Genomic DNA, 25,300 nt, shown 5'->3' on the forward strand with positions numbered 1-25,300 from the left:
AACTTAAATAGTCTCAACTGCTAACTCAGAATTTCTAAATTTTTGTATATAAGAATCAATTCAACAAATTGGTAGCTCCTGCTGAGATAGACGAAAGAAGAACAAGACGAACTTCTCACCAACAAAATTTCAAATCTTTTCAGCTCATAAATATGTATAAAAATTATTCAACTTATGTAAACATTATTTTTTTGTTATCTACCTGCGAATCTGCTTGTGTTTCTACACTAAATAAAAAATATGCTTCGCTACAGCTCTATAATTCTATATTTATATAATATCTGTCGTATCGATGTTGGATCTCAGCTGCACACATGTTGGATTATAAATTATAATTTTATGCAATTCGAATTTTCTTGGGCGCTGCACACATTTTCGGACAGCCTGATTAATCATCAAAACATATTTGCGATTGTCAGCGATAAATGCAATGGGAATTTAATTAATGTCAGCGGTTTGCATATTTTTCTCTGTCGATTTGAATCAAAATGCAAAAAAACTTGCCCAAAGAGTTTGATTTTATTTTTATTTTTTCGATTGGACATTAGCTTTTGCGTCATTGGACTCTTAAATAGACTATGGCACATATATATTTGGATTTGCATTGCTTGAGAATAGGAAGGATATATATCGTATATGTCTGAATCTGTCTGTCTATAAATAAGCAATTCGAATGAATCTTTTGTTTATTTATGCTATAAAAAGCTATTCTAAAAATAACTATTATAAGTTATTGCTTAATTAAATACAGAATTATATTGCTCATTTGAATATCATATATTTATATAGCGTATTTCAAATTCGGTGTTTTGCCGCATTTATTTTAATTCATTTTCAAAAACTTTAGCATTGCAGCTTTAGCAAAGACACAAACCAGCGCGGCTGTTGTCTCGCAGCTAAGACAACAGCCTAGCGCAGTTCAAGCATTGACACATAGGTGGCGCTGTGTGAGGCAACAAGTTATTGTGACGCAGATCTTTATTATCAAAAAAATCTGACAATATCTTAATAAACATGTCTTTCTCTTAAGATTAACATGGTCTACTAATCATTTTAATTGCATAAACATAACAATTTAATATATTTAACTTATATTAGGTGAAGAAAAACTCAATTAGATTGGTCAAACGTCGCATGCTCACATAGTTGACCAGCACCACGTACGCATAGCAGGTGTAAATGTAGGCCCACCACTGAAAGTGCAACGGATCTTTGGCCCAACGGCCACCGCCAGCCATCAGGCCGCCCAGTCCGTTGGGCTGCAGCACATGGGCATGGTGCCGTTCGGTGAGCAGGCGGCGAAACACGGCGCCGCTCAGATAGACAACGCTCAGCAGCAGAATGAGGCGACGCAGGTGAATCAGGAGCAGCACCATCGTCAACTGTCGGTGGGCACATTTGTAAATATAAATAAATGTAGATAGATATATAGAAAGATCTGCCACTGCTTAATTTACTTAGGATTTTCTCATTCTTTATCTGGCACGCACTTTTCCACACTTTAGATTTTTTTTCGCAATTTCCTCGCCCAGTTGCGTCTGAATCTCGCAATTTTATTTATAATTCTCACGTTCGTTTCAACTTGTTCTTTTCGCTTTGCTTTGTTTTCGTCGCAATTTTCTGATTTCGCGGCTGGCAACGCCTGGGCAAAACTTTTCTTGAATACATTTTTGTGGCTAAATTTAAACAAAAGTTTGTCAAGCTTTTTGGCGGCATATTTGAGGTGCAAAAAAAGCTGCTCAATAGAAATCAGAATAATGCACAGAAGTTTGCCCAATAAATCTTTAGGCAGCCAAAGATCTAAAACTCATTTTTACTGCTCGCCATAAATTTCGTATGCGAATCGAATCCACTTGAGGAAGGGCCATAAGCACAACAAACTTGAAACGCTTCAAATGCCTTTCAGCAGCCTGGTTCATCGCATCAACAAAGAATCGAATAGAATAGAATAGAGAATAGTATAAACTAGGCACGACTATGTTGCGTATACTTAATGCGTATGCGCAATATTTGAGGCGAGCCACTTCAGCTCCAGCGCACGGCTAACCTTGAACAAATCCAAACAAATTAGACGTCGTCCATTGCAACACAGTGCGTGAGGCTGGTTAAGAACAATATTTAAATTAAATATTGGCACACAGAGGCAACGGAGGCAGCGGAGGCAGCTGCCAAATGCCATGAAAGATGAAAATGTTGCAATGCCCCACCAAAAAACAAAAAAGCTGTAAAACCTAATGAAATGTTTGTAGTCCACAAAGAAGAGGAAGATCAAGAAGACTACGTAAATAAAGCAAAGCAGAGCGAAGAGAGAAGCGAACAAATAAATGGTATTAACTGCATTTCTCGATTTTCATTTATTATTTTTAGCAGTGACACGGATAAATGGAACAATCGACACGCGGCGTTTTATCGGCTAAAAGCCAAAGAGATTTACTCGACCCGCTTCACAATGTGGCACCACCACCGAGTGTGGCAAGACAAAGGCGAAAACAACAACAACAACAAGACGAACTGATGGAGCAGCAGCAGCTCTGACTTTTGATGGAATGTAACTAGGTTTAATGCAGTTTGATCTCCGATGACTCTGAATTTCTATGATATTGTGATATCGATTGGCATAACAGAAACCTAAATCAAATTGGAGAGAATATTTGAAAAGAATATAAACAAGTAAACTCTAATTGAGGCTGCTCGACTTCGACATTCCCTAAATGTTCTTTACACATTAGTTTGGCAGAGGGTAGATTTTCTGGGTGGAGGTGAATTGTAACAAAAACCAAAATTCTATAAAATAAACACAAATCCATGTTTAAAATTTGAATACCCTAGCTTTAAGGTTGTAGAAAATATAATTTTATAAGTGATTTTCGATAAGGCTTTTAATCGATATTAAATAAGCGTGAGTTATCGATTTTTTGAAACAAATTTGATATACGCGTAGTATATACAGACTTACCAAAACTAAATTTGAGTCTCTAGTTCTTATATATTTTGAGATCGATGCGATTAAGCTTACGGTGAGACAAACAAAAGGACGGACAAACAGATAAACATAAGTAAATCGGCTTCATTCGTTGCCCTTATCAAGAATATATATAGTAAATGGGTTCTGCCACGCCTCTCTCTGCCTGTTACAGACATTTTTTTTAATATTCTGTCTATCTGATTTCCCATTCCCATAAATATGAGCTGTGAATGCGAACTCATTTCTTCTTAGTCCTCTGCAAAACTGCTCAGAAAATGCTACATCTCTCTATTATTCACCTGTTCTACCTGCAGTTTTGTCTAGCTTCAATCGAAATTTGTTTGCCCGCGACAACAGCTCCGTGTGTCATTCGGCTGCATTCTGCAGCATTAGTAAAAATGTTACGACATAATATACAACTTGGGGCAACAATTTGATGGTGTTTTATGGGCAGGCAAACAAATTGCTGCAATGCCTCGCTCGATGCATCCGATGCAGCCACGCCCCTGCGCGGCCTCACACCCGCCGCGCTATTAGTTTTATTAACTTGTGCGTTGGGTCGCTTGATTGCATAATCTGCTTGCTGTTTGGCTAAGGCCAAGCATAAATTACAGATTCAAAATCGTAGAAATGATTGAAAGGCCTGCCCCTGCCAGCTTCTCCCCTCCCCTACGTGCCGGCAGATCCCAATGGTCAACAGCTCCCGTTTTCCTCTAGCTTTCCCAGTTCCCAGTTTTCCCCAGTTGCATCTCGATTGCCCACTGGCTGCTCCCGTGGATTGCCGGGTCTGACTTTTATGGCTGTCGGTGTATTTTTTATGGCCTGCCCAAAATTCATTTCTCGTTTTGAGGCAAATGATTTTTTCTCAATTTTTCTTTTTTTTTTATACTTGCTTGTGATATGAAGCGGGTATATTGGTTTCTTGTTGATGCAATGGGGCGAATGAATGATCCATTTGTTTGTATGAATATGAGGCAAATGGTTTTTGTTTTTGCATGGCAAAAGTAGAATTAAGTATTTACATGCCATTAAAACTTGAGATTTGAGGTATAAAATATATAAGATATATATTCGTGTTAATTTAGCATATATAAAAAGGGCCTACTTATTTGTGGGCGTGGCAGATCAGTAAAATAACTGCATTGTCCAGTCTCCTCGTCGAGAGTATTATGATATATATAAAAAAATATAGAATAATATATATATATAAATATATACAAAAATATATATAACTTATATAATATGTACTAAGGATCCGTTGGGCTTTCAGTATTCTAAAAAGTGGGCGTACTCATTTGTGGGCATGGCAGATCAGAATCAAAAACGGACTCCATCTGCCAAACTCTTGCAGCTGAAGTCACTCAATGCGGCAGTTGATTTTCTACTCAGCTAGATACCGCCCTTTGGGGCGTGGTACTTTATATAGTAACTAATTGATCAGCATTAAAATTGAGTCTTTTATATACCTTGGAGCGTGCATTATGCAGTCATGCATGCCCGTTTGCCGTGCACTCACTTGTTTTCTCTTTCTGTGTTTTTTTTTCCTGCTCAATTTTTCGATTTGTTTGCATTTATTTCTGGGGCTGCGTTGGCGTTGCATTTGTTGTTGTTGTTGTTGGCGTCTCTCACGCACTGTTAAAAAATATTTGTGGAAAGCATGCAAAATGAACGCGCCTATTTTTTTTTTTTATTTTTATTTTTTTTTTGACTGCACTGCGCTGCTCTGAAAGCTATTTGTATCTGTCGGTCAGATTAGGTTAAGTTTCCGCAGGCCCGGCGTCAGCATCCATTGCAACCACTGCATGTCTTTCATCAAAGTGTCGAGCCACTTTGCCCCGCCCCCGGGCACCCCCGTTCCACCTTCCACTGGCTGGCTATTAGCTATCGATGGCCCCAGCTCAACTCTTCCTCGACTTTTCTCAGGCAATTTGGCGTCTTTGTCGCGGCGTTCTCTGATTTATGTGCAGGCTGGGGCAGCATTTGCTTACATTCGTTTTTGGCACATATTTAGATATTTAGTATTTAAATGCCCACTAAAATATGTATATATGTGTATATACAATAAGCCAAATACTCGCACGTTCGAGCCGTTCGCCATGTGCAGGCCAAAAGGCAATCTTTTGTTTCAGATATACCGAATAGCTAAATTTTTGAATGGACGTCATCTCAGCTAGCCGCATGCTTCCGGTGCCCCATTCAATATATATCTCTGTCTCTATGCGTATCTCTGTGTGTGTGTGTGTGTGTGTGTTTGTTTCTTCTGGCCGGCAAAAGTGGCACACAGTTCGTTATTTTTAAATGAAGAACAAAATATCAGTGCAGAGAGATGCGATTCTAGTATATGCATGGATGTCTGTCCGTATGTACTTGTTGCTCATATCATATGCACGATATATATACGATATATGTACATACGTGTGTATGCACAGCAAATATGTGTAATAAATTAATGACACTTGCTCGAGAGGAGGCGGGCGCTGTGAGTGGAAGTAGCAGATCTACACACAAATATACTTATACATATACGAAATATACCAACAAGTATGCTCTTATGAAGCTGAGTTGTTGATGGAGGCAAGAGTTTATAATGGGAATGGCAGGGGAGCAAAAATTGGGAGTGGAGAACTGACTTATGAGAGCTGATGTATAGAGAGAGGCTATGTGATTTTATAATTACCAGTAGCAGTAGTATACTCTGAGAAAGTCTATAAGAGAGTCATGAGTCTGGCATTGCATTAGACTGAATTGAGTTTTAAGTTACAGTTCGATCTAATACTTGAGTTTAGTTTGTGAACTTTTATTTGGCATATTGATAGAACTTGGCAGTAATTATATTGTATATGATATGATATGATATGATATATAGTATTTGCCTGGTTACAGATCAAATCTTGGTCGGCTGAAGCCTTAGAGACTGATACATTATAGTTTACCTGAAAGCTTACTAAGGGAATACGATATTATTATCTTGTATTTTTTGCTATAATTATTAAGTATAATTAAAATAAATACTAAGTAGAACTATATCACCGGCTGCTAGGGTCTTTGGCTTGGTTAAGCCAATTAAGTAAAGGAAAAATCTGACATCTATTTAAATTAAATACTGCATTAATACTAAATGCTCTTAGACTTGATCTACTTTCAGGCTACTTTAAGAGCTACTTTTGGAGCATTTAAGGAAGAGCCAGATTATTTAAAAAATAAAAAATTGAACTAATACGGAATACACAAGCACAAGAAAAAGTTTAAGAGTCTGACAAAGTCACAAAAATTCCTAATATAATAAAGTATATAAATTATACCATAGTCGGTATCATAATTCGGTTTAAATCAATATCCCAAAAAAGCCTTAAATTGTTCTATTATTTTATATGAAAAAGTCTTTGTTTAGTTCAAAAGTTCTCTGCCTAAATCCCTAATACAACCCATATTACCGAGTCCAAATGCGCCGGCATAAACATGTAAACAAATATCATATATCTAATGAAGATTTTCCAGTAAATTATTGTGCGCCATTCGCGCTCTATATATAAATAAATATAAATATGTAATGTATACATATATAATTATAAATATATATGTATATATTTCTTATTCACTCTCGCCCACTCATCTGATTACTCACAATTCCAAATATACACAAAATCATATTTAGAATAAAATTTATTAAAATCCAAAATAAATATTCTGTTCTATTTTAAGGCATATTCCGATGCTAATCAGAATCGAAAATTAATGCAAAATTTGTACTTTTAAATCGATTTCAGAAATCGTTTGCAACTAAATAAACTCTAGCAGATGTCGAAAGACGAACCTCATTACGTACGAATTTTCCACTTTTTTTTTGCCAGATCTACGCGTGGCTATAGACAACAACAACAGCAACAACAACCACTGAAATTTGTATTTATTTGTTTCATTATTGCAATTTACAAACGCAACTAAGAGAGAGACAGGGAGAGCGAGAGAGAGAGAGAGAGGGAGAGAGCGAGAGGACTAGCTGAGCGCGAGAGGGCAATGGGCGATCTCTCGATACCAAAATACACACACGCACAACTCAAATACAAAAGAAGAAAAACACACACAGGCATTTTTGTTGTCGGGCTAAAAATCTCAGCGCAAGATTTTCCACAACAGTTTTCCTTTGACAACGCGCCGAGTCGCACACGACAATTTCTGTGCTGCGTTTTGTTTTTTGCTGAATTTAAAAATAATCGAGAACAAAAAAATACAAAACAAAAAAGTTAAATTTGTATTAAAAAAAAATAAGAGAAGAAAAGAAAAGGGCAATCGAAGCGACTCCGCGCCACAGAATATATGTATATCAGCGCATAAATAAAACGAGCCCGTGACGCGTTGCGCCGCTGCCTCAGCTGACGTCTCTGCCACCGCCACTGCCTCCTGCCTCCTGCCACTGCCGGCTGCTCCTAGGGCATGGCTGCCACACGCTCTCCTTTAGCTGCTGCTGCGTGCCGGCGGATTATGTAAAGTGTAATACGCTCGTTCACAGTGCCTGCAAAAATGCAGCCGACACAATGTTTGGCCCGCAGTAAATCGATCGAGTCTGTTTCGCGAGGCCAGCACTAATTGTCAAACGGCAGTTAATTTATCGCGCGCGCGCGTGTCTGTGTGTGTGTGTGTGTGTGTGTGAGTGCACAATCAAACAAAATATAAATAAATATATATAGATAGATAGATACATAGATCTATGCAAATCTATCGCGCTGTGTTAAATGTCATGAAACGTTGAGTAAACAAAGGCAGAGAGAAAGAGAGAGAGAGAGAGGGAGAGAAAACGAAACGTTGAATAAAAAAGAATCGAAGGAATTGAAAAGCAAACGCAATTGCTGCCAGCAGCCGCAGCAGATGCCAAAATAACGTAATCAGCATGTCATCCTATCGCAGTTATGTAAGTCAATTTGTATCTCTATCTGTGTAGCTGTGTATCTGTATCTGTATCTGCAACTGCATCTGTATCTATTGCTTAGCAAATTTTGTTTGTTTCTAATTGTTGCAGCAGCTCATGTATTTAGTAGCTAGTTTTTGCGTCGCACACCCACACACACACCTACACACCCACATTTGTTAGCATATTACGTATACGTATGGCCAGACACTCGCCTAATTGTATTCGCAACAAAAATTTAGTTTTTCCTTTGGGCAACTTTTGTTGTTGTTGTTGTTGCTTTTGCGTTGAGGCGTGTTAATGGCCCTGTTCCATGATAAACAATTCCCCCACCCCTCCCAGCTCGCACAACTTTTTGCATAGCTGTTTTGTGTTTTTCTTTTATTGGTAATTGATATTTTCGGTTCTGCTTTCGTTTACTCAATGAATTTGAATTTTCATGGGAAATTGCTTGGGAAAATTATTTGAAAATGTTTCGGCGAATCGCCAACATGAATTGTAATTGTATATCATTTAGAGACATTCCAGTGATTTATGATTGATATTTAGTTAGATGGGATGGGACTTGCAGAGGGAGAGCTGGGTAGACTTTACATATTGGATGTTGTTTATTGAATACAGAATGAAAAGCAACTTGGTATTTATTTGTTCTTATTTTTGCTGTGTTTACTTATTGCATAATGTAATGACTGCCAGCTGCTTAGAACAGTGTTTGCTAATAGTTTCATAATGTTTGAGATTAGCAAAGGCATTCTATAGGAGACTGAGGTGAGGGAAGACTACAGTCCTATCTAGCATATGAATCTAGATTTTTAAATACTCGATTTAATTAATCCAAATATTACTCTCTTTATCTCCCACTCTCTATCTCCTTCTCTCTCTCTTCTTCTGTATCTCCCTCGCTCTCTCCCACTCTCTCTCTATCTTTCCCTCTCTCTTATGCCCTCTCTCTCCATTATGCCAAGGGATGAAAAAGATTAGGAATCGAATGGCATTTAAGGGAAATGAAAAGCTGAGCAATATATTTTATCTATGTTTACTGATCTTAAATATGTGATAAAAAAGGGGTCTATCTCAGAATCTTTGAAGAGTTTTAAACGAAAATAGAGTCAAAGCCTCTCTTAAAAAATTTCATAAAATCATGTTGCCCTATTTGAATGAAATAATGCTGTCAATTTATTTCATTTTTATTTCACCAATAATACTACTCGACGGGATCCAGGGCAAACCTGAGCTTTACAAACAAAAACTTTGTATCACAATCAATAATAAGTCTTGATGACCACCGATGACAAGCAAAAACAAGTCCATTTGAGATCACCGATAACAATCGATACTAATCGTATATGATATCACAGATACAATGGATGCATAACAAGTAAACGGCTCGATAGCACTACACCCTAGCAATACATACCCCATCATGTATCAATATCCATATCTATATAAACATGTACCACTGCAATCAACTGCTAGAACTTGGTATTCGACGCTCTCCACCTCTATGGCTCCACTTTATGCGCCTCTTTTCACACTTTCAATCCATTTGGAGCAGCATCCTATTATCGCATCAGCTTCTGTAGTCTTAAATGTTTTTGTTCACGACTTTATGTGACCTCTTGATGCCGGCTAAACTCCTGGGCCATAAATCAATTAAAGATTGCGCCCCGACAACTGTGTTTCGATTGATGGGGCACCGACAAGTTTACCGACTCGGAGTCGAAATACTGGAGGCTGTTTATTTTTAGACAATTTCGTTTCGAAAAATGCTCGAAAAAGGGAAAAAAATTCGTTTTTTATTATTGTCGTGTCGTTTGTGCGTTGAGGAGTCGTCGTCAACTGTCCAGCTGCAGTGCGACTTTTATGGCCCGAAGGCAGCTGTAAATGCTAACGCGTGCCCCGTCAAGCGGAGAGTGGATTGCGGCAAGTGGGTGGCGCATTGGCCACCTAATTAATAGGCCACACACACATATATCTGAATATATAAAATAATACAGTACACGTCTGATATCTGCCGACACAGGCCTAGGCATGCGTATGGGGGGAGGCCGGGCGACAGTTAACAATTGTTTCTCAAGTCTATTTGAAAGTCGGTTTTTAGTACACAATATGCCCAGACGACGACGACCCCGTTGCAAGGTGAAACCGTTGATAGCGCTGCACGAGGATCCGGCCGGCGACAGCGAGGCCAGTCAGGAGGAGCAGGTCGAGAGCAAGAGCGACGATGCGGATGTGCCCGCCGAGACGCATGATGTGCCGATGAGCGTGTCGCCCAGCGAGTGGGAGTATCGCCTATTCCCGGAGCTGCACAACCAGCTGCCGGCGTTGCCCACGTTCACGGACATCTTTGGCCAGCACTCGGATGTGATGTATCAGGAGAATGCGCCAGCGCCGCTGCCCGATGCTGAGCAGAGGCAGGCAATAGGGCAGCAACAGCAGCAGCAGGAGCAACAGCAGCAGCAGCAGGAGGCGGCATCCGCTCCGGCGCCGGCCAGCCAGCTGAACGGAACGACGCGCCCATTGCTGCCGGACATCTTCGGCTTGGACGGCCTCGTGGCCAATTTGCGTGCCTCGCGCAGCAGCACGGCCAATGCCATCCAGCTGGTCACCGGCGAGGATCTGACCACGTATGGCCTGGACCTGGCCAGCCAGGGCGACATCTACGTCCACTTCAATGGACCGTTCACCCAGCAGCCGGCCGGCCGCAGCTCGGCCAACTGCGCCCTGGAGCTGGGCATGCGGGGCATGCGCGATGCCATGGACAAGTATCCATCGCGGCCGCCCATCTGGGATCCCTTTGTGCCGGAGACACGCAACCTCGGCCTCATCATGCCGCTCAGCTCGCAGGCGCCCAGGCTATCCGTAACGAAGTTGTCGCAGCCGTCGTCACACGAGAAATCTGCCTAGTTTCGATATCAATGATTTGGCAAACTTTCAAATTGCTGTTCGCTTGTATTCGGTTTCATGTCAACAGCAGCAGCAACAACAACAACAACAGCAACAACATCAGCATGAACAACAACAACAGCAAGATTTCAACTTGGCTCACCTATATACTAGACACGACTGCATCAATATATATATGTGTATATATATATATGTGTGTATATATATATATGTATATATTCCAATTGTATCTATATCCATATATGTATATGTGTGTGTGTGTATCGATACATATGCATATGCATATAGATAACGGTATATATGTATGTATGTATGTCTGAACGAACTGCAACGCTGACAATAACTGAAACCATCCAAAGAACTGAGTGCAATATAGAAGAATTTTAATCTGAATTCACTGAATGAATGCATATCAATGTATGTATATATGTATATATGTGTGTGTGTGTGCATATATGCACGTACATGTATGTGTATACGTATACGCATAGTCTTGGATACCTTTTGCTACATATGTATATATATTTTATACGATCCCAATCACTATTTTACACTCCATCCCTTTTCTACTATCTCGCTTTTGGATACCCCTTTCATATTCGTCTCATATGTAAACTTTCCTTTAAATTCAACTTTGTCAAATAACTTTCTCAAAAAATAAAACCTAAACAGATAATAATTGTTCAATGTTTCTTAAAGTTGATTTAATAGAGGAATTTGCCAAACATTATCCATTTCTACTTCTTTACATATACATAGCTCTCTAATGTATGTTTGGCTAGGCTCTACTAAGGTTCAGCTTAGAGAACATGGTATTTTATTTGGAAATATTTAGGCTTTCATTTATTTTTAAGTTCCCTTATTTTATATGAAATGCCTCAGAAATTTTTGTTAAGGAATGCCACCTAAAAAGTCGAGGGAACCAAGCATTTTTTACAGACAATATAATTTGGCAGAAAGTCAAGCAGAGGATGGGTGGTACCTGCTGGTGTAAAATAAGTTGGGAGTAATCATTTTTGTAAAGGCCTATTTAAAAATGAAATATTATTTATTTCCTTTATGCATCTTCTTCTTGCTCTATGTTTTGATTATTTCTCCTGGCTCTGGGATATACATATAGATATCTTCATTGATATTTTCTACTTGATGCATCTTTCTCTTCATGATCTATCTCTTTCAATATGTGAAATATTCGACTCTTTCCTCTTATTCTCTCTCCTCTCTTCTGTGCTCCTTGTTTCTCCTTTATATTTCAATATTGTTAATTTCTCCATTAGCAGTTACATACGTCTGTAACCCTCTGCACCCCATTCTCCTGTTACATCTCTCTCGAACAAACCTGACTCTGCCTGCCTTACAGTTTTCTGGCTCTTACACTCTCTCTATCCCACTCTATAATAACTTTCTATATATAATAACTCCACATAATAAGAATAAGTGAAGCAATCATTCCTCGCATTCAATTCCATTTACAGGGTATTTCCCAGTCTATCACACACGCTCGCACATTTGCTTTATTACTTGTTCGCGATTGCGTTTATTCAACTTTTTATAGCACTTTGTAAAATTTCTCTGCCGCTGGCATCCGAGCAGATTGCATAGATATATCTGAGACGTATGCAGATATATACATATATGCATATGTATATGTATATGTATATGCTCTGTGCATTTCTATCAGATACGCACGCATATACACTTACATATATAAATTTTTGACACCAAAACTAAAACTATTTTGAGAAACAGAAGAGAAAATAAATCATATGTCTGCTGCGATGGCACGCGAATGTTTTCGTATTTCGTATTTTGTTTTTGTTTCATTCTCAATTTATTTTTTGCCTTCAAGTAATTTGATTTCGTTGGCCGCATTTGCTGCAGTTGCTGCCACATTTTGTTGCATTTCGCTAAATGCACATTTGCTCGATCTCTTCGACTTTATGGGCATTACCGACTGACAGATAGGGCCGACGTTTTATATCCTGTCTGGGCAGCGCCTAATTGAGTTCGCATAATAACGCTGTCAAATGCGAGAGAGAGAGAGAGGGAGAGAGAGAGGGAGATATAGATTTAGAGTGGCAGAGACTTGCTGAGACAGCACTCTCAGTTTTGTGGCATGCCACATGGCAATAATCAGCTGCCTCTGCCGTCTCCTGCTCTCCAGCTTCCTGCTCTGCCACTTCTTCGTTTACTTTGCACATTGTTGCGCTATTTGCGTTTGGCATTCCATTTCGCTAAGAGCAACAACAACAACAACAACAACAACAGCTAAAAAAATTAAATGCCTCACTAGCCCCCCCTTCCTCAACGCCCACCTCATGCTGGGCGGGCGGTACTTAGGCACTGAAGAAATATGCATTTTTTATGGCACATGTCATTCGTGTGGGCAACGCAGGCGCCAGCCCAGCGCTCGAAGGGCAGCTAACAGAGGGGCAGCAGGGGTGTAACAGAGGCAGAGCCTAGCGCCAGGTGGAGCGGGAGCCCTAACAGCGGGATAGCAGAGGGACAACGGAAGCGCCAGTTGAGAGAGGGCGTGGGGTAACAGAGGCATAGCAGAGCTCTAACAGAGGGGGAAACCAAGGGGTGAGGAGGATCGAGTTGAAGGCATAACGAGAGCAGGGGTATTCCAATAGTCATCGAGACTGGAATTTCATGCACAATTCAGAGTCGAGCATTCGCTGTGGCATTCAGGTAAATCGTTGATTTTTATGGCCACTTTAACTGCGACTTCATTTGCCCACAGATTTCCAAATTGGAATTTTCATGCGAGCATTTTCCCCTCGACATTCCTCGACATTTAATAGCTCAGGCATATCTAGAACCTAAGTACTATTAATATTAATTGGGGATGCGCTTGCCAAATTTCTATAAAAAGCTGACATGGATTTCGCAATATGAATTCGCTGTCTGGCAGATCGAAAGAGATATGCAAAGAGACAAAGAGAGAGCGAGAGAGAGAGAGAGGGAGAGAGAGAGAGAGTGAGGGGCAAGGGTTTTTTCTAATGCACGCAGATGTTGAAATTTCGATAAACGAATCTGTTTAAACGTCGAAATTTATTGAAATGAAATGAGAAAATAGAATGAAATGCGTGCCGCAGCGCCATTTAATTGAAATCGAAATTGAAATTGAAAAGAAACGAGTTCAAAGCAAGCCAAAAGCCCTGCCCCATCGAGGGGCACTGGGAGCCAGTTGATGGCGTTGATGTGTCTGGCATGCCTGCCGCCCCCTGCTCGCCACGGCCCGTTGCAGATAATGAAATGAGCTGGCGAATAATTGTGGAACGCATCTCAAGTTCGCTGCGATTGCCTTCCATGGGGAAAATCTGAGTGCGCCCATCAATCAAACTGAGCTGCAGCTCGATTTGCTGCTCTTTGTAGAGTAAATATTATAGGAAATTTATAGTAACTTCGTTTTGATTGAGTGGGAAATCTTAGTTGAATTATGGCTAAAGTATGATAAAGTAGAAATGGTGAAAAACGAGAGTCTCTACATTTATAATATATTAAGCCCAAACCTATACAAGATATCATTATGAATTACATAAAATTTCGCCTTTGATTTTCCTTTTTACTCTACTTCTCTCTTCTTTCTCTCTACCGATACGACAATTATTTATCTATTACTAAATTTCTCTTACAATCATTTCCTCTATATATTCCAGGCGCCCTGGAAATCGAACTTGGGCAGTTCTTCATACAAGCCAAGCAGCTCAGCAGTAAGTTCAAAACTCCCTCTTTCTCTCTCTCTCGTCTCTCTCCAAGCCAACTAATACTCCTTTCCCTTTCGCAGTACACGCTGGGCTCGGATTTGGGCGGTGGTGCCACGTCGCGCTACAGTTCGCTGGCCACGCCCAGCTCCTACAGACCGTCGTTCTCTGGCGGCACATATCGCATCAAGCGTGATCCTCCCGCCCCGACGCCCGTCACCAGCTACGTGAGTCGCTATGCCAAGACGGAGCCCACCAAGCCAGAAGTCGCCAGCAGCGATCGCAGCAGCCCCATCAAACGGTACACGGGAGCCAGCACAAAGCTGAGCAAGTATGGACGCTCGCGGGATCCCAGTCCTGTGGCGCTGGAGCACACGAATCGAGCGACGTCCAAGTCACGAGATCCCAGCCCCCAGCTGGGCGGCGCTGGTTATAGGAGCAGCGTCTCGAGGAATGGCTACAGCAGTCGCTATGCGCCGGGTGGAACGAGACTGAATGGAGCGGGCAGCACGCTGGACAAGTCCATCTCCTATTTGACCACGAGTGACTTCCATGCGAGGACCGCCAGTCGCAAGGCGAGCAGGGAGAAGGAGGTGGAGGAGCAGCAGCAGCAGCAGTCAAAGACGGAAGAGGGTAAGGATGTAGCAGAAGAGCTGAGCACCAAAGAGGGGCAGCCGAAAGAGGCGGAGCAGGGGGAAAAGGAGCAGCAGGAGAAGGAAGAACCGGAAGAAACCTTCGTCTCTGTGCTGGTGGTGACCAGAGCCACCTCACCCACACCGCCGGGCAGCACCACCGTGCAGCGCACACGTCGCATCGACATAGCCAAGACCATCGAGAAGACCATTCAGCGATCCACAAGGAAGCGCCAAATGCTGGAGAAGGAGATCCAGTCGGATCGGCTGGACGACTCCACACGCTATCTGCGCTACAGCGCCGGCGGCAGCAGCTCCATCAGCTCCAACTACAGCACGCACAGGGATCGCATTAGCAGCCTGCGCTACAGCGCCAGTCCCCAAGCCAGCAGCTCCCCCAAGTCCAGCTCGCCCAGCGTGGAGAGCAAGAGCAACGGAGCCGTGAGCCTGGCCAGCAGCAAGTCCTCCAGCAAGTCCAAGCTGTCGCCGCCTAAGGCGGTTCGCTTGAACTCGCGGCAGTCCTCAGTGGAGAATCTGGTGAACAAGCCGCCGGCGGCGCCCGCCAAGGCCGAGTCGCCCACCAAGAGCTGCAACGGCAGCAGCAGCTCGAGCAGCTCCTTGGCCAAGTGGCCCTGGCCCAACAAGGACTTCCGCAAGAGCTCCCTGAACGTGGGTCCCACGGACAGGCCCAGGCAGTCCAGGACGCCCAGTAGCGGCGGCGAGTCCGAGGAGCCGGTCCTGGAACGCTCACCCAGCACAGGCTCCGACTGTGGTGGCTCCAAGCCGGCCAAGCTGACCAATGGCAAGACAGCGGCTCGACAGCTCAAGGCGCACAAGTCGTGCAACGGGAGCAAGGAGAGCAGTGAGAGCAGCGGGAGCAAGGAGAGCAGCCTATGCAATGGCAGCAATAGAAGCAACAGAAGCAGGGAGAGCAATGGCAGCAGTGAGAGTAAGGAGAGCAGCAAATGCAATGGCAATGGATACAGTGGCAGCAAGGAGAGCAGCGTCAGCTGTTCGACCACCTCCGCCTGCTCCTCCTCCGACAGCGAACAGCGCGCGAAGACAAGCAAGAAGCAGGGCAAGAAGAAGTCGCCAGCGAATGGCAGCCAAAACAAAGTGAAAGAGAAGGCGAAGGCAAAGCCAACGCAGAGAGAGGAGCAGCCGACGCCAGAGAGCGAGAGCCAGAGCCAGAGCCAGAACCAGAGAGAGGCAGAGAGCGAGAGCGCCGAGTTGGCATTGGGCAACCAAAATAGCAACAAGTCGTCGCTTGACTCACCCAATGAGGGGGCGGCGGGAGTCGGGGTGGCTGTGGGGGTGTCAGTGGTTGCAGATCGGTCGCAGTCGCGTCTGCAGAAGCTGTCGAAGGTATCGAATTTTTTGGCCACTCGTCAGCACGACGCAAATAGTGAGCCGATCTTCCTCGAAAGCTCCGAGAGCGCTGGCAGCGAAGCGGAATCCCAGCCAGCTTTGGCCAGTCTCTTGCTAGACACGCAAACGAACGAACCAGCGACAACGACAACGACAACGACAGCGACAACGACGACGCCAGCCACGTCGACGACGACAACGACGAATCCGACAACAAGTCCCAATCAAACGACCACGAGGCAGGAGAGCCTGACCAGCGAGGCGCAGCAAGAGGATACGGAGGAGCCCAGCTGGTGGCAGGACACGAGCCTACAGATCAATACGGCGTCCGCATTGGACAACAACAATCGCAGCGATATGCCCTACAGGCTGAGGCACATCGATTCGGGCGAGGATCACGCCTGGTGGCTGCGCCCCGATGAGGATGACACGCTGGCGGAGACCACGCTGAATGCGCTGGATGATGAGCAGGATGCGAGTGTGGCAACCATCTCGCAGGGCGAAACGGGCTACAGATGGAGCAGCAGCAAAGAGGAGCATGAGCGAGAGCGGGAGGAGGAGCAGGAGGCGAGAGTGGAGGAGCTTGAGCAGGAGGAGCAAGTGAAGCGCATGCCGCGCAGTCGCATCTCACCCGAGCAGGATGCCTGGTGGCTAGACGAGGAGCAGCAGCAGCCGGAGCAACCGGAGCAGCCGCAGGAGTCCACGTCGAATGGCTACCACGAGGACTGCAACAATGTGGAGGTGACCTTGAAGCTGCCCAGCAGCAGCGGCAACAGCAGGAGCAACAAGAGCAGCCAATCATCCGCAGCAAAGTCGCCTTCGTGGTGGCAAGCGGGCCCCGCCAAGAAGCTCTTCAATGTGCAGCGCGTGGAGTCTGGGGAGCGCGCCTGGTGGCAGGATCAGGAGCAGGTGGAGCCACAGCCGCAGCTGCAGCCGCCGCCAGTGAAACTGCCAACGCCACCGCCGACGCCACCGCCGCGCATCATCAAGCCGTGGGACTCGGGCGAGCGAGCCTGGTGGCTGGAGGAGGAGCAGCCAGAACAGCCGGAGCAACAACAGGCCACCAATAGCGACCAGGTCGACGCACAGGTGCTTAGTCAGCCCTGTGAGATGAGCACCTCCTTCGACTTTGCCTATTCGGTGCGCCCGAATCCGTTGGGCCAGTGCGCCAGTCCGCTGCCGGCAGAGCAAATCGAGCAGATTGATCAGCGAAAGCTTTGCGCGTCACCTTACGATAACATTCCAATGTCAAAAGTTCAAATGGCAGCGCCGCCGTTGCATGTGCAGTCGGCGTCGCAGTCGACGCCAATGCCACCAACACCGCCGCCGCGTTACTCTTATACGCCACCCACGTGCCGTGTGGGCGATAAGCTTTTCATTTCGCGTCATCAAAACATTGACGAGCTTTTGGGTGGCGCATGCCGGCCGCTCAGTCCGCTCTTCTACAGCGGCGGCGGCGCAACTGAGAGCGAAGCGGCAGCGCTGCCGCTGGCAAGCAAAAATATGTTTCTGCTGGAAGAGATAACGCCGGATCAAGTGCGCATTCACGACAGCACCGCACAGTTGCCGGTTATACAGCGCATGCAGCGGTGAGTACGAAGAGCATGAAGAGAGCGCGAGAGCGTCGGCTTCTGTTTGTTGTGTGGTGAATTTCGTTCAACATGTGGTTGATTACGTTCCCTCTCTCTCTCTCTCTTTTGATCTTGTAGCGATGTGGAATGGCTAGGGAACGGCAGCAGCAGCAGCAACTTTTACGAGCAGCAGAAGCAGCAACCGCAGCAGCGCCGGGTAAGTGGCAATGCTATCTCTCCCTCTCCCCCTCTCTTTTTTCTTTCACACACCCTCAACATATTGCAACGATTTGGATTTTGGCAACCTGCCCGGCTCGTTACGTTATCGACTGCGCGTCGCCAGAGACGCCCACGCGTGTGTTTATTTACCAAAGCAATGCACTAACTAGTGGCGGGAGTCTCTTGGCTATGCCAAGGAATTTGAGACAAAAAGAAATTCAGTCACATCTAGCGTCTGTTTTCATTTTGTGACTAATGTCAAGTATATACATATTCTAAATTTATTTATAAATCTCTCAAATATGACGAAGACCCCAACTGTGTGCCAGGTACGCCAGGTGAGCTATGCCATACGATTTACGGTTGTGTTACACAGCGTAAATGATCTGCGATCTGTAAGTGGGATATGCCAAAGGGCACACCCGATTCCTTATCTCCTGCATCTTCGGCGAGCTGCCAAGTCTCAAGTGTGGCCCTCGCTCCGTGAGTCACAAAGCGCAGCACACGAAATGCGGAAGAGTCGAAAATGTAATCTTAATTACATGCAGGCGGGCGGGCAGGCAGCAGCTCGAACTTGAAGTCGAACTGGAAGTCAAAGTCGAATTCGGTTACAGAATTCTGGCTTCTGCTCCAGTTACGAACTCTTTTTTTCGGCGAAATGGGTCAGAAGGCAATTAGCATGTAATCACAGAGCGCAGAGCGCAGTGAGCAGCGAGCTGAGCTTTAACTGTAAAGCCGACAAAGGTTAGTGCCGGCAGCGGCGGCGTCGGCTTCGTCGGCGACTTCATTAACTTTGCCTTGGCACAAAACAAAAGAAAACGAAAAAAAAAAAAAAAAAAACAAACTCATAATGATTGCAAATATTTATTTTGTTTACGCTCTTGCGCAATTGTCTTTTGACCATATAAAAGAATGAATAAATTTGAAAGTGCATTCAACTCACAGAATCGTCGCCTCTCCACCGATTGAGTCAGTGAAATCATTTCGGCCATAAAAATAGATAGCTGGCATTGATGCGTGAAAACAAATACCCAAATTACATTATAAAAGACATTTTGTTTCAGCTCGCACAGCTGCCGTTTGCAAAAGCTAAACAACAAAAGTTCGTGTGTAAATACGCAATTGTCTCTTTCAATGACATCAACAGTCGTAGTTGTCTATCTCGCTCACACTAGCTAGATGAGTCACACGAACTTCTTTTGGTACTGCGGCTCAAGGCTATTTATTTATTTCCCAACGCCAGGGAAAAAAGACTCACTTGTACAATTGCATATCTTCATTTATGATAAATATTTCCCATTTGAGTAAACAACTGTTTAAAAATTTGTCCGATAAGACGTCAAGGGAATTTCTGAAAACTGAATTTATCATACATTTAAGTCAGTCAAAAATTTAAGGTGCATACACATATGCATATTATTTGCTGTCTCCTCTCTTCCCTTTTCTCGTCTCTCTTAAAATTTCAGCAGTTAATTCATAATAAATATTTGACTAAGGCTCTTAAAGAGTTCATAACAATTAAGCTTAAAATACATGTCTATATGCACACATATGCACATTACTTCTCTTTTTTTCTTCGCTTTATAGCATATCATATTCCTCTCAACATTTCCCTCCGCTCTCTTTTAAAATCTAAACACTTAATCCACACCATAAGCATGCAAGCAGCCACCCCTGTAATGTAAAACTCAATTGCCAATTCAAACACTTCACTCTCATACACACACATACACATAGGCGCACACAATTTAAAGAGCAAAATGTCCAGCTAATGATAGGCTAACGCTCAATCAACGATAAAACTAAATTGTGGCACACGCGCCTCCAAAGCTCCGAGGCGCAGCTATTTATAGCTCAGCTGCCAGTGCGAGTGAGGGTTCGCCTATCAGCTGCAGTCTCAATGCACGTTCAATTAAAAAAGAGCAACAACAACAAAAACAACAAAGAACAAGAATAGTGTCTTGAAGAAGGTGCAGCGAACGCAAACTCACCTGGCCACTAAACACGCATCGCTGAGAGACACACAGCCTGCAAAACTCACCACAGCGTTCCAACCTGCCTCAAGCAGTCTAACGTCACGTTAGCGCTGGCGTCATCTACCTTTTGGGTAGCCAAGGTGGCTACGCATTACGTTACGTTACATTACGTTACGTTTGCTCGCTTCTCACTTGTGCCTCTTGCACATTTGGCGCTTCGACGTCGCGACGTCTTCTTCTTTGCCACCGTGGTGTATTGTTGCTTTGACGATTTTGGCGCTTCGTGGGCCCCACAAGCCACACGACAATATTTGTGGCTTTCAGTTGCTAGCCGAACGCGCTTATGTGTGGACGTGTGCTTCGGACAGAGTTGAAGTCGTGTATAACAGTCTAACGGATATTCCAGCTGCCGCTCAGCTGCGCGCGTCGCGCTCTTGTCTGTGTGTTCGTCTTAACGCGTGTGTTTGTTTGTGCATATTTATTGTTGTTGCTACCATTGGCAACAGCGTTTATTAAGTATTTAAACTGCATTAGTGGCTAAGCAAATTGGTAATTATTTGCGTGAAGAAAAAATAAAACGAAAAGAAAAACAAAACAAAACGAGATATATACAAATATTGATTTCGTCAAATGGCGTTAAAAAGACAACATTAGCAGCCAAATGAATTTGTTTAATTGCAATTTATTTTCAATATTGATTTTTTGCGTGTCACTGTGTCAGTGTCAATGGACAACGAGTTAAATGAAGTGCTTAAAACTTTAAAGTCTTCATGGATGGCTCGATGTGGGCGCCTCTTAAGGTTTCAGTGTCAGTGTTTCTGCATGAAAAGCAAAAACAACAAAATAATGGGAAATAGCTGAGGAGAAGAGGCAATGCAACAACAAACAGCTGTCATCGATTTGGTTGTTTTGTCTGCACTTCCTCTTTGTCAACTGCTTCGCCTTGTTATCATATGCAGCACTCCTGCAAGCTAAGTCTCTCTCTCTCTCTTTCCCACTCGCTTGCTGTCTCTGTTTCGCTTGCTCCTTAGCTACGGGCTCGTTCTTTCGTAGGAGACATAGAGCAAATGTTAAAAATTGAAATAAAAAGCCAAACGAAATCCCAAAACCGGAATTGTGCAAATAAATCTCGATATAAGACTTGGATGGGCCACTCTGTCTGCGTTTCCTGCTGTTTCGTTTCGTGTTGTGACTGGAAGATGAAGAAGAAGAAGAAGAGAGAAAAAAGCAGCACCATCAGCCACAGCATTGGCTATGAGCCTCGTACAAGGAAGCAAATCTTACGTTGATTTGGCATATTACGAGCACAGAAATATTATTTATTTTCACCCATTAACGAAATTGCCGTTTGCCTAGGGGAACAGTCCGATCGAGCACCGTCTCCCCGCCCCCTATTAGCATCTCTCTCTCTCTCTCCCACTCTAACGTGTTGGTAATTTGCTAGACAACGCGAAAGTTTTGCAGCTCCTAAATAGACTGAGCAGAGCTGGGAACTGCAGAAAAAGCGTCGCCTCGTAACCTACAAAGAGTAAATTAGATATAGATGTATGTATGTATGTATTTGCCAGCAAATTACCAAAGTACCTAAACAAGAGCAAGCACTGTTCCGAATTCCACTGACTCTCAATTAGACATAATTGCATTATCAGGCACATGACCAACTGTGCTACACAGGGAACTTCCGCTCTCTTCCCCCTATTCTATCCCGTCGCTGCTCTCTTAAGCCGAATCTTCTGCCAGCTGCACACACGAGCTCCAGCATTTACTTTAATATGCAAATAATGCTGTGGAATTTATAATGGCAAGCAAAATAAAACAACAAACTGAATTTGCTGAAGAGCGTCGACGGCAAAGCAAAAACGCAGTGTGAAGCAAGGGGCGGGGGCACAAGGGCATAAACCCCATTTCAGCGCTAAGTACGTACATAGTGAGTGCCACTAAAAAAAAAGTGCTTCTATTTAGTTATAAAGCGATGGCGAGCGCGAGAGAGACAGCAATGAGTTAACAGTCCGTTAAGTTAGTATGCGTGCAGAGCAAAGCTTTAAGTGCAACAAAAACTAATATGATGGCATTTGAGACAAGTGAAATCTTTCTCTCATAATTTCTGTCTTTTCTTTTATGGCGACAATCATAAAGTGCGAAAATTTATTGAGGGGGAGAGAGAAGGCGACATGGCAGTTAAATAAAGCTTTGAAATGGGAAATCTTTCAAAAGAAAGACATTTAACAAAGATTTGCCAAGCTTTCGCATGCACATACTTCTAGCAGGCACTGCACCCAAAACGTAGTTACAATTTTAATTATCTGTCAGCGTAATCTCTGCCCAGGCGTTCGCCGCGACGCCGACTGCGCTGCTGACGTGCCAACGGCGAAACACTTCAGCTTTAGCTTCAGCCGCAAAGGCAAAAGCAAACTCTTCTTATTTTTTTTTTTACTTTTTACATTTATTTTATTTTTGTTTTCTTTTGCTCTGCTGGGCTTCAGCAGCGCTAATCCAATTTTTTTAATTGTGCGAAGAGCGACGAGGTGAAAGAAGGATAGAGAGCGCAAGAGATAGATAGAGAGGGCAGCGTGTGGTGGAGAGCGGGGTAGAACTGAACTAAGGAATAGTGAAGAGCACTTGGCTTACACTAACTGCGGCAAGCTGTGTGTAAGAGTGGGAGAGGGAGAGGGAGATGGGCAGAGTGCGAAGCAACTAGAATTCGCAGTGTGCATTATTATTGCGCTCTACTGTATTTGAAGCACATTTTCGTTTCTCTTTTCTGTTTATTTGTTTGTTTGGTTAGTTTTGAACGTTATCTGTGCTGCGCTTATCTTTCAACTGGGTTTCTTACTTAGGCTAGCTGTTGTTGCCATTGTTGTTGTTCAGACAAAGTCAAGGTGAGACGCGTTCTAATCTCGTAACTCCGGTTCTCGAACTCCATGTCAAATTAACTTGAATGACGAACTTTATGGCTCGCAGAGTTGTTGTTGCTTTATTGTTCTTGTTGTTGTTTTTTCAATTTGTAAGCCGATTTTTGGCCTTTGTCAATTGTGCGTGGGAAATCGTTTGTGGCTTACATAAGTCTAATCTATGCGAAATAGCCAAATTTCATTAGCTCATTAGCTAACAATGAAGGCGCTTGCAAAAGCGCATTAGCGTGTAATTTGCTTTTTGCATTTCTTTGCTCACTTAATATAATAATAATAATAATAATATAATGTATATATATTAAGCCATTATATATCATATATAGTATGTGTGCTAATAACGAAAGTGTTAGTGTGTGGCTGTATATGTATATGCCACGCCCCTTTGCAATAGTTGCTGCCTTTCGTTCACAGCTTGAACACCCTGCTAAATGGTATTGAGGTCAGTTGTTGCTTGTTGCACGCCACCACCAAAGCACCAGAGCCATAACATCGGGCATATCTTTCCATGTGGTATATCCATGTCGGGTATTCGCTACAGTGAAAATAGAAATAAAAATAAATAACCCATTAGCACGAAGGTTTTTCTACTGTTATTGATTTTTCCAACACTGCATGCAATTTTCTTTCTTCTTACTTTCGTTTGACATAGATCGCTTCAAGAAATTTTCTAGTTCTTTAACATTGGAAAAAAATTCTACTAATAGCTTATATATATGTAAATATATTTCTATATATGTACTTAACGATTATTCATATGTTGCTCCGTCTCTATTATTCATATGTTTTTTTGTGCTTTCGAGCTCATTTGCGTACCTTATGCTTCTTCTTCTTCAAAATGTGGGTCAAGTGCCCGCTGGGCGGCGGCGGCGACTACTTAGAATATTTGTGTCTTGTAATTTGTCAATGTTAAGAAGCGTTCTTGATTCTCTCTGCTGCCCTAAGCCAAAATTCTAGTTTTCAAAATCACATTAAATATCGGAAATCGAAAAAGAACGTACAAGAATTGTATGGTAGATAAAAGATATTTCTACTAATTAGATATAATGACTTGTGTGACATATATAGATAAACTTAACGTGTTCATGTTAGAGATGTACTCTATAGATAGATAAAATGATATATATTTGTATATATTATATTAAGTATATATCAAATATTTACATATATATATTCCTATAATATACTCCTCATTTCGGTAATTCTTACTTCTATTTTATGCTTATCTTATTAACCCATAATGGAATCCATCAATGGTTTAATATCTTGTTTTTGCCTTTCTAAAATATTTATGGCTGCTGCTTGGATTTCTAGTTTATAATGCTGTTAATTATATTTCATCAAGACTTCTTAGCACCCAACACAGACATTTGAGGATCTCAGCCCCTCTCTTTCTCTCTCTCTCTCTCTCTCCCTCTGTTTCTTAGCCCGTCTTAGCTTTGGCTAATGAAGTGATAACTCGACATTTGTTGGCTTTCATGGCTTATCAGTAAGCTTCAACAAATTTCTGTGATTTTTATCGCCTGTAAAAATGCCCTCTTCAATACTTGTAATAAAAGTTGATTATGTTACGTTGTTGTTGCTGTTGAATGCTGTGGAAAAGACAACATAAAACGCAAAGCAGTTTGATTGTGCGGTCAATAAAAATGTTTATGGCAAGAAAAGTGACCGTAAAAACAATTAAGTCAAACGAAGTTGTTCGTTCGGCTTCAAATCGATAGATATCGAAAACTTAGGAACACAGGCCTTGCTCATCTGCCTTAAAGCTGACAACAAAACTGAAATTGGTTTCGGCCAATCACTGAAGCTATTTCAAAACGATTTTGCGGTTTTTCTCCGCTTTACGCAAAAAAGCAATAAAAATTATTACAATGCATTGAGTATCATCAAGTATCGAATATCGAGTATCGAGTAATATGCGGATATAATGGAGCGTTGCGTTTATTGATCCGCATTGCGAAATTGCTGCGACCTTGAGACCGGGGATAAAAAAACTGGAAGATATACGAGTGCGGAGTGAAACGCTTCATAATGAAAGAAATTTTGTATAAGCATGCAAATTGAAATATCGTGAGGTTGGTTAAGGTCGAGATCAATCAGAGAGCTTTAACTTCTTTGTATTGTGTGTCAAGATGATGGG

At 42.9% G+C, this 25,300-nt stretch overlaps 3 protein-coding genes and 2 long non-coding RNA genes across 10 annotated transcripts in view; 3 read left to right on the forward strand and 2 right to left on the reverse strand.

Moving 5' to 3' along the window:
- Nucleotides 1-1,031: 1,031 nt before the first annotated feature.
- On the reverse strand, nt 1,032-1,775 carry LOC108651820 (uncharacterized). 2 transcript variants are annotated; one of them, XM_018101717.3, is made up of 2 exons: nt 1,491-1,775; nt 1,032-1,382 (listed from the first exon to the last, which is right to left on the reverse strand). In XM_018101717.3, exon 2 carries the CDS (start codon nt 1,374-1,376, stop codon nt 1,095-1,097), a length of 282 nt encoding a protein of 93 aa, XP_017957206.1. In that variant the 5' UTR covers nt 1,377-1,382; nt 1,491-1,775; the 3' UTR covers nt 1,032-1,094. The 2 variants fall into 2 exon arrangements, with proteins under 2 accessions (XP_017957206.1, XP_017957205.1); XM_018101716.3 differs by having other exon boundaries at nt 1,458-1,657.
- A 5,966-nt stretch (nt 1,776-7,741) lies between these two features.
- Fhos (Formin homology 2 domain containing) overlaps nt 7,742-25,300 on the forward strand; it is a 45,417-nt gene continuing 27,858 nt past the window's right edge. For all 5 annotated transcript variants that reach the window (XR_001925569.3, XM_089260290.1, XM_018101703.3 and 2 more), the window contains exons 1-4: nt 7,742-7,874; nt 14,441-14,494; nt 14,569-18,074; nt 18,195-18,273. Coding sequence is in view for 4 of the 5 variants with exons in the window: in XM_089260290.1 (XP_089116416.1) it covers nt 7,854-7,874; nt 14,441-14,494; nt 14,569-18,074; nt 18,195-18,273 (3,660 nt within the window). In the remaining variant the exon portion in view is untranslated. The remainder of the gene's footprint in view (nt 7,875-14,440; nt 14,495-14,568; nt 18,075-18,194; nt 18,274-25,300) is intronic.
- LOC108651817 (uncharacterized) lies at nt 9,574-10,969 on the forward strand. The gene has a single exon (XM_018101714.3). It carries the CDS (start codon nt 9,903-9,905, stop codon nt 10,776-10,778), a length of 876 nt encoding a protein of 291 aa, XP_017957203.1. The 5' UTR covers nt 9,574-9,902; the 3' UTR covers nt 10,779-10,969.
- Nucleotides 10,983-11,171, forward strand: LOC149091364 (uncharacterized). The gene is made up of 2 exons (XR_016196771.1): nt 10,983-11,032; nt 11,067-11,171. It is a non-coding gene; the product is annotated as an uncharacterized LOC149091364 (long non-coding RNA).
- Nucleotides 20,866-22,227, reverse strand: LOC149091365 (uncharacterized). The gene is made up of 3 exons (XR_016196840.1): nt 21,836-22,227; nt 21,536-21,770; nt 20,866-21,443 (listed from the first exon to the last, which is right to left on the reverse strand). It is a non-coding gene; the product is annotated as an uncharacterized LOC149091365 (long non-coding RNA).

Source organism: Drosophila navojoa, chromosome 4, assembly GCF_054131105.1.
Source record: "Drosophila navojoa isolate 15081-1374.11 chromosome 4, UAZ_NAV_1.0, whole genome shotgun sequence".
Classification (NCBI taxonomy): Eukaryota; Metazoa; Arthropoda; class Insecta; order Diptera; family Drosophilidae; genus Drosophila; species Drosophila navojoa.